General features: G+C 36.5%; 2 protein-coding genes across 6 annotated transcripts in view; one reads left to right on the top strand and one right to left on the bottom strand.

Moving 5' to 3' along the window:
• The window catches only part of PACC1 (proton activated chloride channel 1), a 35,535-nt gene extending 26,510 nt beyond the window's left edge, over positions 1 to 9,025 (top strand). Inside the window, 2 exon segments of the mRNA XM_012547878.3 lie at positions 2,519 to 2,626; positions 7,401 to 9,025. Of these exon segments, the coding sequence (XP_012403332.1) occupies positions 2,519 to 2,626; positions 7,401 to 7,562 (270 nt within the window). The 3' untranslated portion in view covers positions 7,563 to 9,025.
• A 2,329-nt stretch (positions 9,026 to 11,354) lies between these two features.
• The window catches only part of PPP2R5A (protein phosphatase 2 regulatory subunit B'alpha), a 76,212-nt gene continuing 72,432 nt past the window's right edge, over positions 11,355 to 15,134 (bottom strand). For all 5 annotated transcript variants that reach the window (XM_031937333.1, XM_031937334.1, XM_031937336.1 and 2 more), the window contains one exon: positions 11,355 to 12,656. In XM_031937333.1, the coding sequence (XP_031793193.1) occupies positions 12,521 to 12,656 (136 nt within the window). In that variant the 3' untranslated portion in view covers positions 11,355 to 12,520. The remainder of the gene's footprint in view (positions 12,657 to 15,134) is intronic.

Here is a 15,134-nt window from a genome sequence, read left to right as displayed (position 1 = left end):
ATTTAGTTTTTCTTTGTTTCCAGTTCTTTGCTATAACAAAGTATCTGAGGACTTATTACAATTGCCATTTTTGTCATTCTTGTCACTTTTCAGAGTATGAGATATCTTAATTTATATTTTCTTATTATTAGTGATTTGAAGTATTTTTTGCATTTCTTCTTTTAAAGAGTGTTCATATGCTTTGATTGCTTGTCTTTTGAGGAGTGAATGTTAGTATTACATACATACGTTTTACACACATACACACACACATATACATATAAATTTGTGGAAAGTGAGTACATGCCCATCAACTGGGGAATGGTAAATAAGTTGTAGTATATGAAAGTAATGGAATATTATTGTTCTATAAAAAATGATTTTGCCTGAAAAAAATATACACAAACTTATGCTGAGTAAAATTAGTAGAACCAGGAGTACAGTATACACAACAATAACAAGATTGTGTGATGATCAACTATGAAAGATTTGGTTCTTTTCTCAATAGTTTAGTGATCCAAGGCAATCCCATTAAACTTTGGATAGAAAAATGAAAAAAAAAGCGTATATATATATATATATATACACATATACACATATATAAACATATATTTATATATAAACTTATATAATTCATGTATTTTTATATATTTATAAATTTTTATATATTTAAATATATATTTAAAATTCTTAGAAAGACTTGATACAAGTTAAGAACAAAACTTAATATAAAAAAATCCATGAAGGGTAGGTTGCAAATTTTTCTCACATCTCTTCATTCAAATCATGCTTGAGCTTTATAGTTTTGTTCCATTCTTTTTTTTTGTGTGTGTGTGTGTATGTGTGTTGTACGTGCTTGTTATTGTTCTTTTCATTTACCTTATTGTAGTCATCATTTATATTGTTTTCTTGGCTCTGCTTACTTCATTCTGCATCACTTCATGTAGAAATATATTTCCATGACTTTTTATTTTCATCACATTCATCATTTCTTACAGCACATTAATATTTTATTACATTCATTTACCACCATTTATTGAGCTATTCTACTTTGTTTCCAGTTCTTTGCTACAACAAAAAGTATTCTAAAAAGAAGAAACCAAGTCAGACTTTTTGAAGGAAATGGCACTTAAATTGAGCTGTGAAGATCACTAAGGACTTCAGGAAATAAAGGAAAATATTTATTTCCAGCATAGGATATAGCCAAGGCAAAGGCATGGAGGCAAAAGTTGGACTGCTGTATATGAGAAATAGCAGTCAGGCCAGTTTGGCTGGGATGCAAAAAATATATAAAGTATATAACATAGAGTGAATATAGAGTCAGCAACCATTCAAATATCTTCTTTGTGTCAAACACTGTGCCAAATTTTAGGGAGTAAATCAAAGTGTGGAGTAAAGTATAATCAACTTGAATAAATAGACCAAAACCAAATTCTGCATAGCTTTCAGTATCGAACAGTGGAACGTATTTTATCCTTAAGTCAATAAGGAATAACCAAAGCTTCTTGAACTAGAGTGTGATATAGACAGACCTGTGTTATAGGAAAACCAGCTTTCAGCATCTTGCAGGCATGTGGAAGATGAATTGGACAGGAACAGCCTGGGACACTTGACTGCCTTTTCCATACTCTATAATCCAGTAACATTAAGCTGGGCTTTTCCTTGAACTTTTGCTCACTCGGTCTCCTGACTCCATGCCTTATCGTTGGCTGTCTCCTCTGCCGGGGATGCTCTCCTTCCTCTTCTCCCCTTCCTGGCTTCCTTCAAGGCTCAGCTCAATTGGTTCCTCCTGCCAGAAGCCTTTCTTAGTCTCCTTCCAGGCTATTCCTCCCTCTGAGACTCCATTTATCCATTCTCTCATCCACTGGAATGGGAGTTCTTCGAGAGTTAAGCAACCCCGTGTCTGCTTTTCTTTCTATTCCCAGTGCTTAGTGCTGATCTGATATATAGTAAACTCTTATGTTTACTGGCAGAGACTGACAGAGAGGTAGAGAGACCCCAACACTGTACGGAGGGTGAATCTGATGTGAGTAGAGGGACTATTGAAGAGTTGGAACCTCTGAGATTTGGCTCCAGTTTAAAGATTGTAGTAATGCAGATCTTAGCCTGGCACAGTGCTAGCCTGTAACCTTTGCTTCTGGGGAGGCTCTCTTGCCCCTGAGCTCTGGAGCGTTAAGTTGTAGTGGGTTACTTACACCAAATAGGTGTCCACACTAGGTAATAATTCATTCCCAGGAAAGAAGGGAAGAAAAAACCACAGAAGGGGCCAAACAGCCTGTGTCAGAAACAGGTCAAAGTTTCTCTGCTGATCAGCAGTGAGATTGAACCCATGTTGCAGCATATTGGGCCTGGGAGAGGGGGGAGAGTCTGAAAATTTGGATTTTGAATCCTTTTGTTGTACTTTACTGGGGCTGAGATGAGGTGAGGTAATACTTAAGAGACCTCAAAAGTAGTAGGAAAGGAAAGGTGAGGGAGAACCTGAGGGAATAAAGGTACACAAAGAGATAGTAAATAGTAACTCTGCTTTTTGTCCTTCCAGACAAGTGTGGTGAACTACATTGACCAGAGGCCAGCAGAGGAAAGAAGTGTCCAGTTGTTCTTTGTGGTCTTTGAGTGGAAAGATCCCTTTATTCAGAAAGTCCAGGACGTAAGTCATGCTTTTGATTTGCAGATCTCTGTACATGTGGGGATGCAGCTTCCTTTCCTTGGGCAAAATAGCCTCATTTTGTACTTTTTATATCCTAACTTCATCCTGTTGGATGTAATCTAGGAAACACTAGGGGAAGAACTCAAAAGTGACTACTGCCGTAAGCAGAGCAGAAAAGTACAGATCATTGAGTAGAGGCTAGGGAGGGAGGAGGAGCCAAAGTTTTACATAAATGAGAGATTATGAACCAATGCCCCTCGTCAGAGCTGGCCGAGAGTCCGGACGCTCACCTCTGGAGTTGAGCGAGGATGGGGGGAGGATGGATGGGTGCTGAAACTGGAGCCAGGAAGAGCCTTACAGCTACAAGTGTCTGCTCACTTCACCAGCTGTATGCCCTGGGAACAGTGCCATAGTGTACAGCATGCTGGGCCTGGAGTCAGGAAGATACTGAGTTCAAATCCAGCCTCAGACACTTCCTAGCTGGGGTGATCCTGGGCAAGTCACTTCATCCTGCTTGCCTGTTTCCTCATCTGTAAAATGGTCTGGAGAAGGAAGTGGCAAACTACTCCTCAAATGGTGTCACAAGAATCAGACATAACTGAAATGACTGTATGACTTGAGCAAGTCACTTCACCTCAATGTGCCTTAGCTTCCTTCTCTGTGAAACAGGTAGAACAATAACACCTATCTCTGACTGTTGTAAGGATCAAATCAAGATAGCACAAGTCAGTTATTTTGCAGCAGATGCCATACTATCATCTTCACAGCATCTCTGAGTTCTCACTTTAGCATTTGTAAAGTGAGAAGGGGGTTTGACCAGACCAATCAGTGAACACGTATTTTTTAAGCTTCTACTGTGGGTCAGAGGTACTGTGCTAGATTCCAGGGATTCAAATGTAATGAATCAAATAATTCCTACACACAAGGAGCTCACATTCTAAGGGCGCGATATATCTGTATATAGTTTATGATTTACAAAGCTTTTTTTCATACCATATTTCATTTGATTCTCTCTACTTTGTGAATTAGAGTGTCATTATAAATTTAATAATAATCTTTAAAGTTTGCAAAACACTTTACATATATTGTTATCCCACTGATCCTCACAACACTACAAAAAGGTAGATGTTATCATCCCCATTGTTATAGATGGAGGAAACTGAGGTACATTGAGATTAAATGACTTGCTCAGGTCTTTATCCACTGTACTTACCACCTGGCTGCCCGGAGAGTTTCATCCAAGGATTTGCTAGAGGAGGACAGATCAATTCTCAGAGCAGTCCCCAAAGAAAACAATGGCTAGATCAGAGAAAGACCTTCTACAGACTTCTCTGCTTTTTTGTCTGAGCATGATGTGTCTCATGCAGTCAGCAGAAGCAGAGCCATCCATCCGTCAAAACAGAATGCTTGATGGAGAAGTTAGAATCTTAATGGTCTAGAAACAATGAATGTGCCCAGCAGCATATTATATAGGTTAATAGCTTGGCAGAAGGTGTGAAAAGTAATCGGAATGTTTATATGCATAATTTTTAAAAAACTGATTATTTTTGGAACCAAATAATGATGAGTAATTGGGCAAATTTGGGAATCTTAGAAAATAAGAAAGTAGGTTGTGTATAATAAACTAAGACTGAATAAACATTTGAGAACCAGTTTGAATACCAACTCCTTTATGCAGAATAGGGCCTAGACCTTTAATTTCATTAGTACAGGGAACTCCCATGGAAGCAAACTCCTAGCCCATGCCTTCTCTGTAATTTATAATCTTATATAAGTGTTGCCTGCCACCCTTGCCCAGGGTCACACAGCCCTCTGTGTTTGAGGCAGAAGTTGCAAGCTGGTCTTCGAAGACGGGCTCTTTATTCATGGTGTCATAGTGCCCTTCATAAAGAAATGCTGTTATCTGCAGTACAGATTTGCTCATGGTGATCTTGACTCCTCTTGTTAACTAAATTCTAAAATTGTGATTCATGATGTTAAATCAGATTTAAAAAGTAGTTCCACTTCTAGTTTAAATGACTTTAAAATTTAAGCAAGTGGTGTGAACTGAGACAGTTTGTTCTAAATATGGCTTAAGGGAAACATGAAAATTGGTTGAACCAAGTAAGGCAGGGATGGGGAATCTTTTTTCTGTTAAGTATCATTTGAGTATTTATAACATCATTCACAAGTCATGCAAAATTATCAACTTATAGAGAAACTCAAGTAGTGGGAGGTGCTCGTATCTAGCTTTCAGCTTATCACTGCCTGTAGTTACCTTGGCAAATGATTTATCCAGTCTTACGTGACTCATCAACTGGACTTTCCTCATCCCTGCTATAAGGCGAGCTATTGAATCAAGTACTATTCCAAATTAGAAAGCATTTATTAAAAAGCTTGCCTAAGTTATAGCTGTTACTCAGACTAAAATTTACTTTTAAAAATCAGTCTTATTTGTAACAATATTAGGTAGCTTGACTTTTTTTTTTTTTTTTGTTAAATAATGTGTCTCAAAAAGTCTTAATGTAATGTTAAGCTTTAATAGCTTCAAAAGTATAAATGCTACATTAAAAAAAAATCCTTTGGAAGTCTATTTAAATTTTTTTTTAAAAGTTTTTGGATAATTAAATTTTAATAAGAAGGGACTCCCCCTCTGTCAGTGCATTTTGACATTTTCTTCACTTCAGATCAGAGACTCTGAGTAGAGTAAAGGAGGTCCCTTTCCTCTAGGTCACTTCATTCACCTGATATGTTCTCAATTAAAACTTTTTCTTGTAGGGTCACATTCAAAACTGTTATCTGTGTGTCTAAAGCTTATTCTCTTGATAATCTTAAGGTTATGATTACAAATTCAATCTTTTCAGTCACTGAGTAGTAGCTGATGAAAGTTTATTTATAAAGTTCAAAAATCAACTAGGGAGGGGCCACATAGAACACAAGATTGTGAATAAATGGAATTTATTAAGAAACATTAATATCTTAAAACTTTAGATGATTTAGTAGTCAATTTTTAAAGTTTATGGTAAAATAATAGCATGTATACTATATTATATATATACTATACATTATACTATGCATCATCACATTCTATACATTATATATTACTATATTATTACATATTACACATGCTATATTATATATACTACATATTACTATATATCACATATACTAGTTATATATACTATGTATGATATATTACTATATATTATATATTTATTATTTATTATATATACACGTTATATTACTATATTAGCATACACTATACTTATCACATATATATCATGTATTTTCTATATATTATATGTCTATATACTATGGTATTGTTACTGTATACTATACATTATGTTATATGTTACATACTATATATTACTATATATGCTATATAATATATAGTATATATATACTATGTATTATATTACTATATGCTATGTCATATTACTATACATACATTATATACACTATATCATATACTATATATGTGGATTATATGGTTATATATAATATATACCATATAACATAAGTTATATACTGTGTGTTACTATATACTAGATGCTACATAATATATATACATTTACTATATAATATATATATTACTATGTATAATATATACATATAATATGTACCATTTATTATATACACATATTATACTGTGTTATATCGTGTATACTATATTTTCTGTTACATACTACATTCTATTATGTGGTATATATACTGTGATATACTATATATTATGTGTACTATATATAATATATACATATGCTATAGTTATATATTATATACACATATACATGCACTATAGTTTATAGTATTAACTTTTGAAGTTATTTAAGCTTCAAATTAATATTTTTAGGACACTCTGTACAATGCAGTTTCACTCTAAGGATTTTAAAGTTTTATTTAAAATAAAGTGTTCCATTATTGCAGAAAATTTGCTAACCAACTATATCAAGGCTCAGCAATGTTGAGTGGTGGGCCAGCTTTACAAAGGCTCTAACCATCCCACGTAACCTCATACCTGCTACTGTAGCGCAAAGGCAGAGCTGTTTACCTGCAAGTCCCTCAGGTGTTCCGATGCTGAGCAGCAGAAGGCTCTTTACAGGGAGTGCCCAGTGGACCATTGTGGCTAAAGTGTCTGGTGTGAGGTGCAAGGGGATGAGGGGAGATTTGCCAAGGGAAAAAAGCAAAGGTGAAAGCCAGACTCGGTGCTCTTAGCTTGCTGGATTAGCACCAACTTCAGGAAAGTTTTCAGAGGCCCTTACTTAATGAGACATGCCAAGGATTGTAGAACTAAATTTAAAATTTTAATTAACCTTACATTAGGGCAGCTAGGAGGAGCAGAAGGTGCAGTGCCAGCCCCGGCACCTAATTCAAATTTAGTTTCAAAGACATTACTAGTGGTGTGACCCTTGGCAAAGCCCTTCCTCTCTGCTTGCCTAAGTTTCCACATCTTTAAAATGGGGTTTACAGTATCACCTACCTCCCAAAGTTGTTGTAAAGATCAAATGAGATGATATTCATAAAGTGCTTTGCAAACCAAATGCTACATAAATACCAAGGGCTATATTCTTTTTATTATCTTTGTATTTGAAGGCAGCTAGGTGGTACAGTAAAATGTTGGGTCCGAGTTCAAATTTCGCTTCAGCTTTAGCTCTCTGACCCAGGGTAAGTCTTTGACCTGATTACCTTAGTTTCCCATGGCAAACCGCTCCAGTATCTTTGCCAAGAAAGCCCCAAATGGGGTCACAAAGTCAGCTATGCCCGAAGAAGGATTAACCGACAAATTTCTGTTTTTCAGATCATCACCGCCAACCCATGGAACACAATTGCTCTTCTTTGTGGGGCCTTCTTAGCATTATTCAAGGCGGCAGAGTTTGCCAAGCTAAGTGTGAAGTGGATGATCAAAATTCGAAAACGCTATCTGAAAAGGAAAAGTCAAGCAGCCAACCACATCAGCTGAAAGCGCTTCTGTGCGATGGTGTTTACACACTGGGTAGAGCTGTGAACTTGAGGGATGCTAACACCCCCGTTGTGACCGGCCAGCTGGTCACCACTAACTCTGCATTTGCCTGAATGGATATTTGTTATGCTTAAGTGACAGTTTGGGAAAACCACCCTTCTGACTTGACCCAAGAGGAGGATGACTGGTGCTGAGGATAGATCCAAAGGCAACTCCTAAAGTTATTTAAATGTTTAAGTTATTAATGAATCATTTAAAAATTGGACCAACTTGCAAATTGGGGTGGGAGTTCAGGGAGCTCAACAAATGACCAATTAATTGTGTAAGATGCTGTGACATGTCTTTCTCTGTGTTTGAGATGCACTTTGACACCTCAATGATTCTAATGGAACACAACTGCTTAAAAAGCCTATAGTGAATTGGGGCTCTTGTTACTTAAGATGGTTATCAGTGCTCTGAGAAAATCAGATTTTTCTTCCCATCTACCAGAACAGCAGTTCTTAGACCTGAGTCTATGCACTGTCCTACAAGTACATTATTTCCCATCAACATGAGAATGTCAGCAGCTGACAAGCTTTTTCATGTGGAATATGAAGTGACATATTTTTGAAAGCTACTTGAAATGAGTGATTAAATATCTCCTGAATGACCATTCACTTAATTGTCTGAGCATTATATGCCAATAGCTATATAAAAGCTTGAAGAAATAACTTCTACTTGACCCACAGAGACCCTTCCATGTGGTGGGGGAACAAATATTGTGGGGAGAAAGCAAGCCCAAACAGTAGTGGGCTTTGAGGGCTAAATGCACAACTTGCCCAAACCGCTCATTCATCTTGGGACTTTTCCAAAAAAAAAAAAAAAAAAAAGTGTCAATTTCTATGCTGATGAAGGAGAAATAGTTAACACTTTACCTTTACTTCCAGAATAATCCATTTCTTAGCTCAGCTACAGCCCATCCATGTCAAGAGGGAAGGGAGAGTAACATCCTGTTCAAGCTGGCGCCCAGCAAGGCTCTATCAATGAACTGTACTAACTCTATTCTCTGTATCCCTCACCATCCCATCTAATTCTCCTTATCGGTCTGGTCTGACTTTTAGTGCTTCTACTCCAGTGGATTGGGTCTCAGTGCTTAGTAGAGGAAGGGACTAAGTATTTAATGACATCTACTAGGTGCCAGTGTCTGTGCCATAAATACTTTACAAAAATCCCATCTGATCCTTACTAGAGTAGGGGCTATTACGATTCTCATTTTACAGCTGAGGCAGACAGAGGCTGGCTGACTTGCCCGAGGGTCACCCAGCTATTAAGTATCTGAGGCTGGATTTGACTTCCTGACTCCAAATCCAGTGTTCTAATCCACTGTGCCACCGAGAAGTGAATTTTATGGATAGACAATAATCGCATGATTTCTTGAAGTCTCTTCCAGTTACATAAGAAATCATGGATCAAATTAGAACAGTTTCAAAATTTTCACCTTGCTATTGTCCTTCAAATGGTGAGGGGGGGAAGGGTGAGGAGGTCCTAAATTCATGATAAGTGGGTCACATTTGTCTAGTGTCCAAAAAGAAAATGAGTTCTGTTTTTGACTAAGGAAGCCCATCTAAAAGAAACTATCCCCTTGCAATTTGTCTCCTCCACAAAAGCTTAAGAAAACAATCCCAGCTATGCTTTTTCCCCCTACATCTTATTCTAAGGCAAAAACAGAGCCAAGCATACAATTTATTTCAAAAACACTTTTGAAAGCTTACATTAAAAGTACTAAAAGTAGCCTCATTAGAAGTATTTTAGAAATAAATATCTTTTAAAGATGACAGGTCACTTTAGTGTTGCTTAAAATTTAACAAAAACATGTTTCAAAGGCCACCTTGAATTGTGTTGCTGATATCATATAAAGTTCACAGAGACCTTTTAAAATGCATTTTTGACAGAATAAACTTTGGAGAATCAGGAAAGCGATACAAGCATCTTAGCTATTTAAAGAACAACATTGTTAAAACAATTAGCTACATAGCCAAGCCTGTACTGTAGTCCCTCTTTAAGTGGGGGGAAAAAGTACTCCTCTTACCCTAAAATAGAAACCTTATAGAAAGGGAGCTTCCCAGCATGCAGAAGGATGAGGCTGCCTGCCTACTCTTTCTTCTTCTCTTGGAAGGTAGCTGCTGCTGGTGCTGTTGCTGCTGGCTCATCTCCTTCACCACACTTCTGTGGTTGGGAGGCACTCATTGAATTTTACTGTCAGTAGAGTTAGTGCTGGTTGGCATTAAATGGGTATCTTTAGTTAAAGCACACTTTGAGTAAAAGCATTTTAAAATTTTACAGAGAATTCTACTCATAACAAGTGGACAGTGGCATATTATTCCTATTTTACAGAGGGGAAAAAAGGGGAGAGGAGAGGGGGAAAAGATATTTATGTTCTACCTACTATATACCACACCCTGTTAAACTGTGAAAAATGGAGATTCAGAGACATTTGTCCAGGCTCACAGAGGTTCATAAGTGATGTGAGTGGGATTTAAATGAAACAATGGGAATTTAGGAAGACTCTTCTGGGATAGTGACCTAAGGGAGGAAAGCCTGCCACTTTCAAGAATGTGTTAAAGGGGACTGTTTCGGCAGGAAAAGGCAGAATCTTTTAAGCATCTGAGGGAAATTCACAAAGAAAATATGGCTTTTTATATGGAAAAGGGGGGTTTTCTTAGTCTTTTTTTGTGTCATGAACTCTCAATGTTTTAGCAGAAAGGAAACAAGTATTTATTAAGTGTCTTTATGAGTCACAAGGCACTGTACTAAGTGCTCTGCAAAAATTATTGCAATTAATCCTCACAACAACCCTGTGAGGTAAGTGCTATAACTGTCCCCATTTTACAATGTAGGAAAATACTAAGGCAGACAGAAGTTAAGTGACTTGGCCAGGATCACACAGCTAGGACTCTGACTCTAAGGTCCTGTATTTTATCCACAGGGCCACCTAGCTACTGCCCTTTAAATGTGTCAAACAAAATACATAAGATATTACAAGAAAGGCCAATTATATTGAAGTATGGTTATCAAACTATTAAAATAGATATAAACATTTACATGGCGTTTACTAGGTGGCAGGTACAGTGCTAAGTACTTTAAAATTATTATTTTGTTTGATGCTTACAGTCATCTTGGGGACTAGGTGCTATTATTATCCCCATTTTGCAGTTGAGAAAAATGAGGCAGAAGTGAAGTGACTTGTCCACACAGCTAGCAAGAGTCTAAGGCCAGATTTGAAATCCAGTCTTCCTGACCCCAGCCCGAACACCCTCTTCCTCTGTGTCACATCTAGGTTCCCAGACTTCCAATTAAGAATGCCTAGGAAAAGAATAATGGATACTTGAGGCAATTAACTAAAAACAAAAACAAAAAAAATTGACTTCTTACAAAAACAATCTGTGTTAACAGGGGAGCAATGGTTTGGACCACAACTTGTCTTCTATAAAGACTAATTTTCAAGTCAATTCATATTCTCTAAGTTCACATGGGCCATCTGAGTGCTGGGGAGGGCATTGTAGGATTTTAAAATTTCTTACAAATCAATTTACCAGAGTAAGCTCCGGTTGACAGTTGCTGATTACTGGCTGCAACTCTGACCCTCTTGGCAGCCAAATTTTTGTTTTGATAAACAGTATATATACCCACGTCCTCCATCATCATTTTATCTTCTTGTGTTCAGCTACTTTATCAAGTAAATCTTGCTGGATAATTCCAGTCGGCAGTATTTCTAGAGCCTGGTGGAGTAGACAAAGATAACATACAACAGACTACAAACATAGACTTTATTAAATGCTGCTCAATCCCCCAGTGAAGATCTTCCATTACAAAACAGCTTTCTATGCAACCGCAAGAGATTGGAATGGTACTCTGATAACAAAAGATGTGAGAAATATCTGATCAAGTAAAAATATACAAGGCCCCCTAGAATCAATTTCTTGAATCTTCTATTTAGGAAGCATACTGCATTTCTTTTAAATAAAGCCAGGCGGTGATCATTAGAGCTCTGCACCCCCTACTGAGGAACCCCCCTTAAAGCCTCCATCAGTGTGATGGGAGGGGGAGAAAATGGAGAAAGGCAAGGAGGAAGGGCTCCAGAGGCCCTGCCTTCAGCCCTGTGCTGCTTCATGGGGAAGGGAAGAGGAGGAATGAATGAGAGGTAATGTCAGAGATCATGTCATCATCACTCTTCTACAAAGCTGCCTGCTGACCAGTGAATGTCATTAATGGGATGGCAGGTAAAAGGGGGATGTTCTCCAGCTGACCACAAGGAACATTCTGGAGAATTTTGGTTTATTTTCCCAGCTTTTATTTCTAACTTGTGCTTTAAAAATATCACAATTTTTTTTTTCCTGGAAATTTTAAGTTTTTCACTCAAATCCCAGAATACAGTAATATCTTTAAGGACAAAAGGTAAAAGGGCAAGTTAGGCTATTCCTCCCTTTGTGTTACTGGAAGGAAAAAGAAGGAAAGGAAGGATTGTACCTTAGTTTTATTTTAGGAAATACTGCCTTTCCTATAACTCAACCAAGGTGTGCAGCAATGTGAAAAGCACATTTAAAAAATGTACATAGCAGACTACTACATCTATGTGCAATGCAACACAATCAAAAAAAAATTCAAGTCATAATTCTCACCACTCCCATAATTATCTCACTCATATCATGTATAATAAAAATTCATTCATTTCTGTGAAACTTCAGAAGTGACACAATAAATCAATGATTAGACAAAAAAGTTACAATATACTGTGGTCATGATGTAACATATGGCTATGTTTAGTCCACAAATTTTTCATTTACAGATGCCAGAAAAAAAAAAATTGGCCTTTTAATTACATTATACTGTTGAGGTTTTTTCCTTTGCAAATTTTTACATATTTCAAAAAAGTGTGTACAAAAAGTCTGCCTTTCAAGCAGAAGTCGTCATCATTTCATTTATTTGGCACTTGTACTGTTGAGTGCATTGTGCACATTGTGAGTACTGTTATGCTTTTCAGTCAAAGCTTTCTTTAACTTTAACTCCTCCAATTTTTTCCATAATTCTTCACGTTCCAATTCCTTTTTTTTCTCTCTGCAGAAAAGATCAAAAACAAATGTAAGTAGAAGTGTTTAGACCAGTGCTGAGAGTAACATACTATGCATCAATACACTAATGCTGAGAACAGACCTCATTCATCCATGTTCACTTAACTGCCCTTTGATAAAGCATTTGATTCCTATTATTTCCCAAATAAGATGCATCTGTCTCATCCCAAGCAACAAAAAAAGTATGTGTGCTCATCTCATTTTTATATCCCCCAAATGAAGCTTTGTAGGTAATGACTTATGTAACTTAACTGTCTTTTCTAGAAAGGAAATGCCCATCTACTCTATGGAAGCTCTAGTTAATTTATCCCATGTAACTTGTTTGTATATATTTGCATGTTGTTTTTCCCATTAGACTGTTATAAAGCTCCTTGAAAGCAGGGCTACTTTTGACCTTTGTAACCACACTGTCTAACATATGACAGGCATTTATTAAATGGTTGCTGAATGGGTTGATTCAGAGTCAATGACATATCTGAGTTCCAACTTCCCAATAAAGAATATCATTTGTTAATAGCTGATTTACTAAATCAATTACAAATAACTGCAAGAACAGTTCAAAAGAATATCCACGTCAAGCATGATGTGGGAGAAATAGAAACAATCATGTGATGAGAGTATATTTTAAGGCAGGGGTCTTCAAACTACGGGCCAGATGCGGCAGTTGAGGACATTTATCCCTCTCACCCAGGGCTATGAAGTTTCTTTATTTAAAGGCCCACAAAACAAAGTTTTTGTTTTTACTATAGTCCGGCCCTCCAACAGTCTGAGGGACAGTGAACTGGCCCCCTATTTAAAAAGTTTGAGGACCCCTGTAAGGCATTGAGCTGGAAGGAAGAAATGGAAAATGATCCAGATCAGTGAAAAGCAAATACAGTAAGTAAGTAATGACAGGGAAGCTTTAACTATTTGGACATCAAGTTAGATCTCTTTTTCTTCATTTAAAAAAAAAAAAAAAAAGAAACAAAACTATTGAGATAACTTGCCTTGCTAATAACTCCAGGATTCAGAAAGCAAGGCAAACCATGAAAAAGAAGAAGTTTTATTCTAGTGTTTCTAGCCAGTAAGGAAACATTAGATGCCAAAGTAAAAATTAAAGTGAGCACGCTGTCCTAGAGTAACTAAGGAGTAAGGAAATGTTGAGTATAATCATCATACATGTATCTTCTAGATGATGGAAAAGTTTTATTTTTTAATGAAAAACAGGCAGGAACAGTCCCTCAGAAGATGTCAGGTTAAAAAAAAAGCTGGATCCATTCTTGAGTAACAAAATCCTAATAATATAACAAATAATTCTGATGAAGAAGAAATTGAGGAACTGTTTTAAGAGACTGATACGCTAGCTAGAAGGAAGTTAGTGACCAATCTAGAATTATAAGTAACACATGGAAAAGATGGATGCAAGGTAAGGAAGTTAGAAATAAATATAAAAGAGAAGGATGGCCTTATAAGAATGTCAGGAATGCCAAAACTCAAAATGGCTGAAGTTTGTAAAGGATGTTAAAGACAGCCAAAAGTGAATTTCTGGATACTATATACTATGAGGGAAAGAGAAAGATTAAAGAAAAAACTGGGCAGCTACAGGGAACAGATGGATCATTGATAATAGAAGATTAAAAGAATGCAGAAATACTCAAAGACCTAATTTTGTCTCTTTTTCTCTACTGAGAATAATGCTTTTCAGACTTAGATGGCTAACAAAAATGGTTCAGAGAGAATTGAAAAGCAACATACAGAAGGATATAGTCAAAGCTGCTCTCAATGGTCTTAAATCAAAAGATTCAGATGTGATTATTGAGGTACTTTTATTGATCTCTGAAAAATCTTGGAAATAAGTTACAAAGATAAGAAGAAATCAAAGTTATCAATAGTCCCATGAAAAAATGCTCTAAATCACTATTGATTAGAGAACAAATGCCTTAAAGGCTATGAAACTATGCATATCCTTTGACCCAATAATATTACTATTAGGTCTATATCCCAAAGAGATAAAAGAAAAGGGGAAAAGTAGTATGAAAAAATATTTATAGCAGCTCTTTCTGTGGTGGGAAATATGGAAAGACTTGTATGAACTGATACTAATTGACATCTATAGAACCAGGACATCATAACAGAGTTATTGTAACGATGATCAACTGTGAAAGATGTAGGTACGCTGGTCAAGACAATTCCAAAGGACCCACGATGAACAATGCCATCCACTTCTAGAGACAGAGAACTAATGAAATATGAGTGAATACTGAAGTATACTTTTTCATTTTATTTTTCTTGCTTTGCTGCCTGACTTCATATATATGATCATATTGCTTGCCTTTTCAATGGGTAAAGAAGTGAGGAGAAAGAGAATTTGGAACTTGAAACTTTAAAAAAAGAATGATAAAAATAACATTTTGAGGGAAGAGAATTTTAAGTTATTATAACTGAGAAACTGGGAGAAATAATTTCTTTAAATTATCATTGGTAG

Source organism: Sarcophilus harrisii, chromosome 4 (assembly GCF_902635505.1).
Source record: "Sarcophilus harrisii chromosome 4, mSarHar1.11, whole genome shotgun sequence".
Taxonomy (NCBI): Eukaryota; Metazoa; Chordata; class Mammalia; order Dasyuromorphia; family Dasyuridae; genus Sarcophilus; species Sarcophilus harrisii.
The sequence above is the reverse complement of the archived record's forward strand: the minus strand, read 5'-3'. Positions and strand labels throughout refer to the sequence as shown.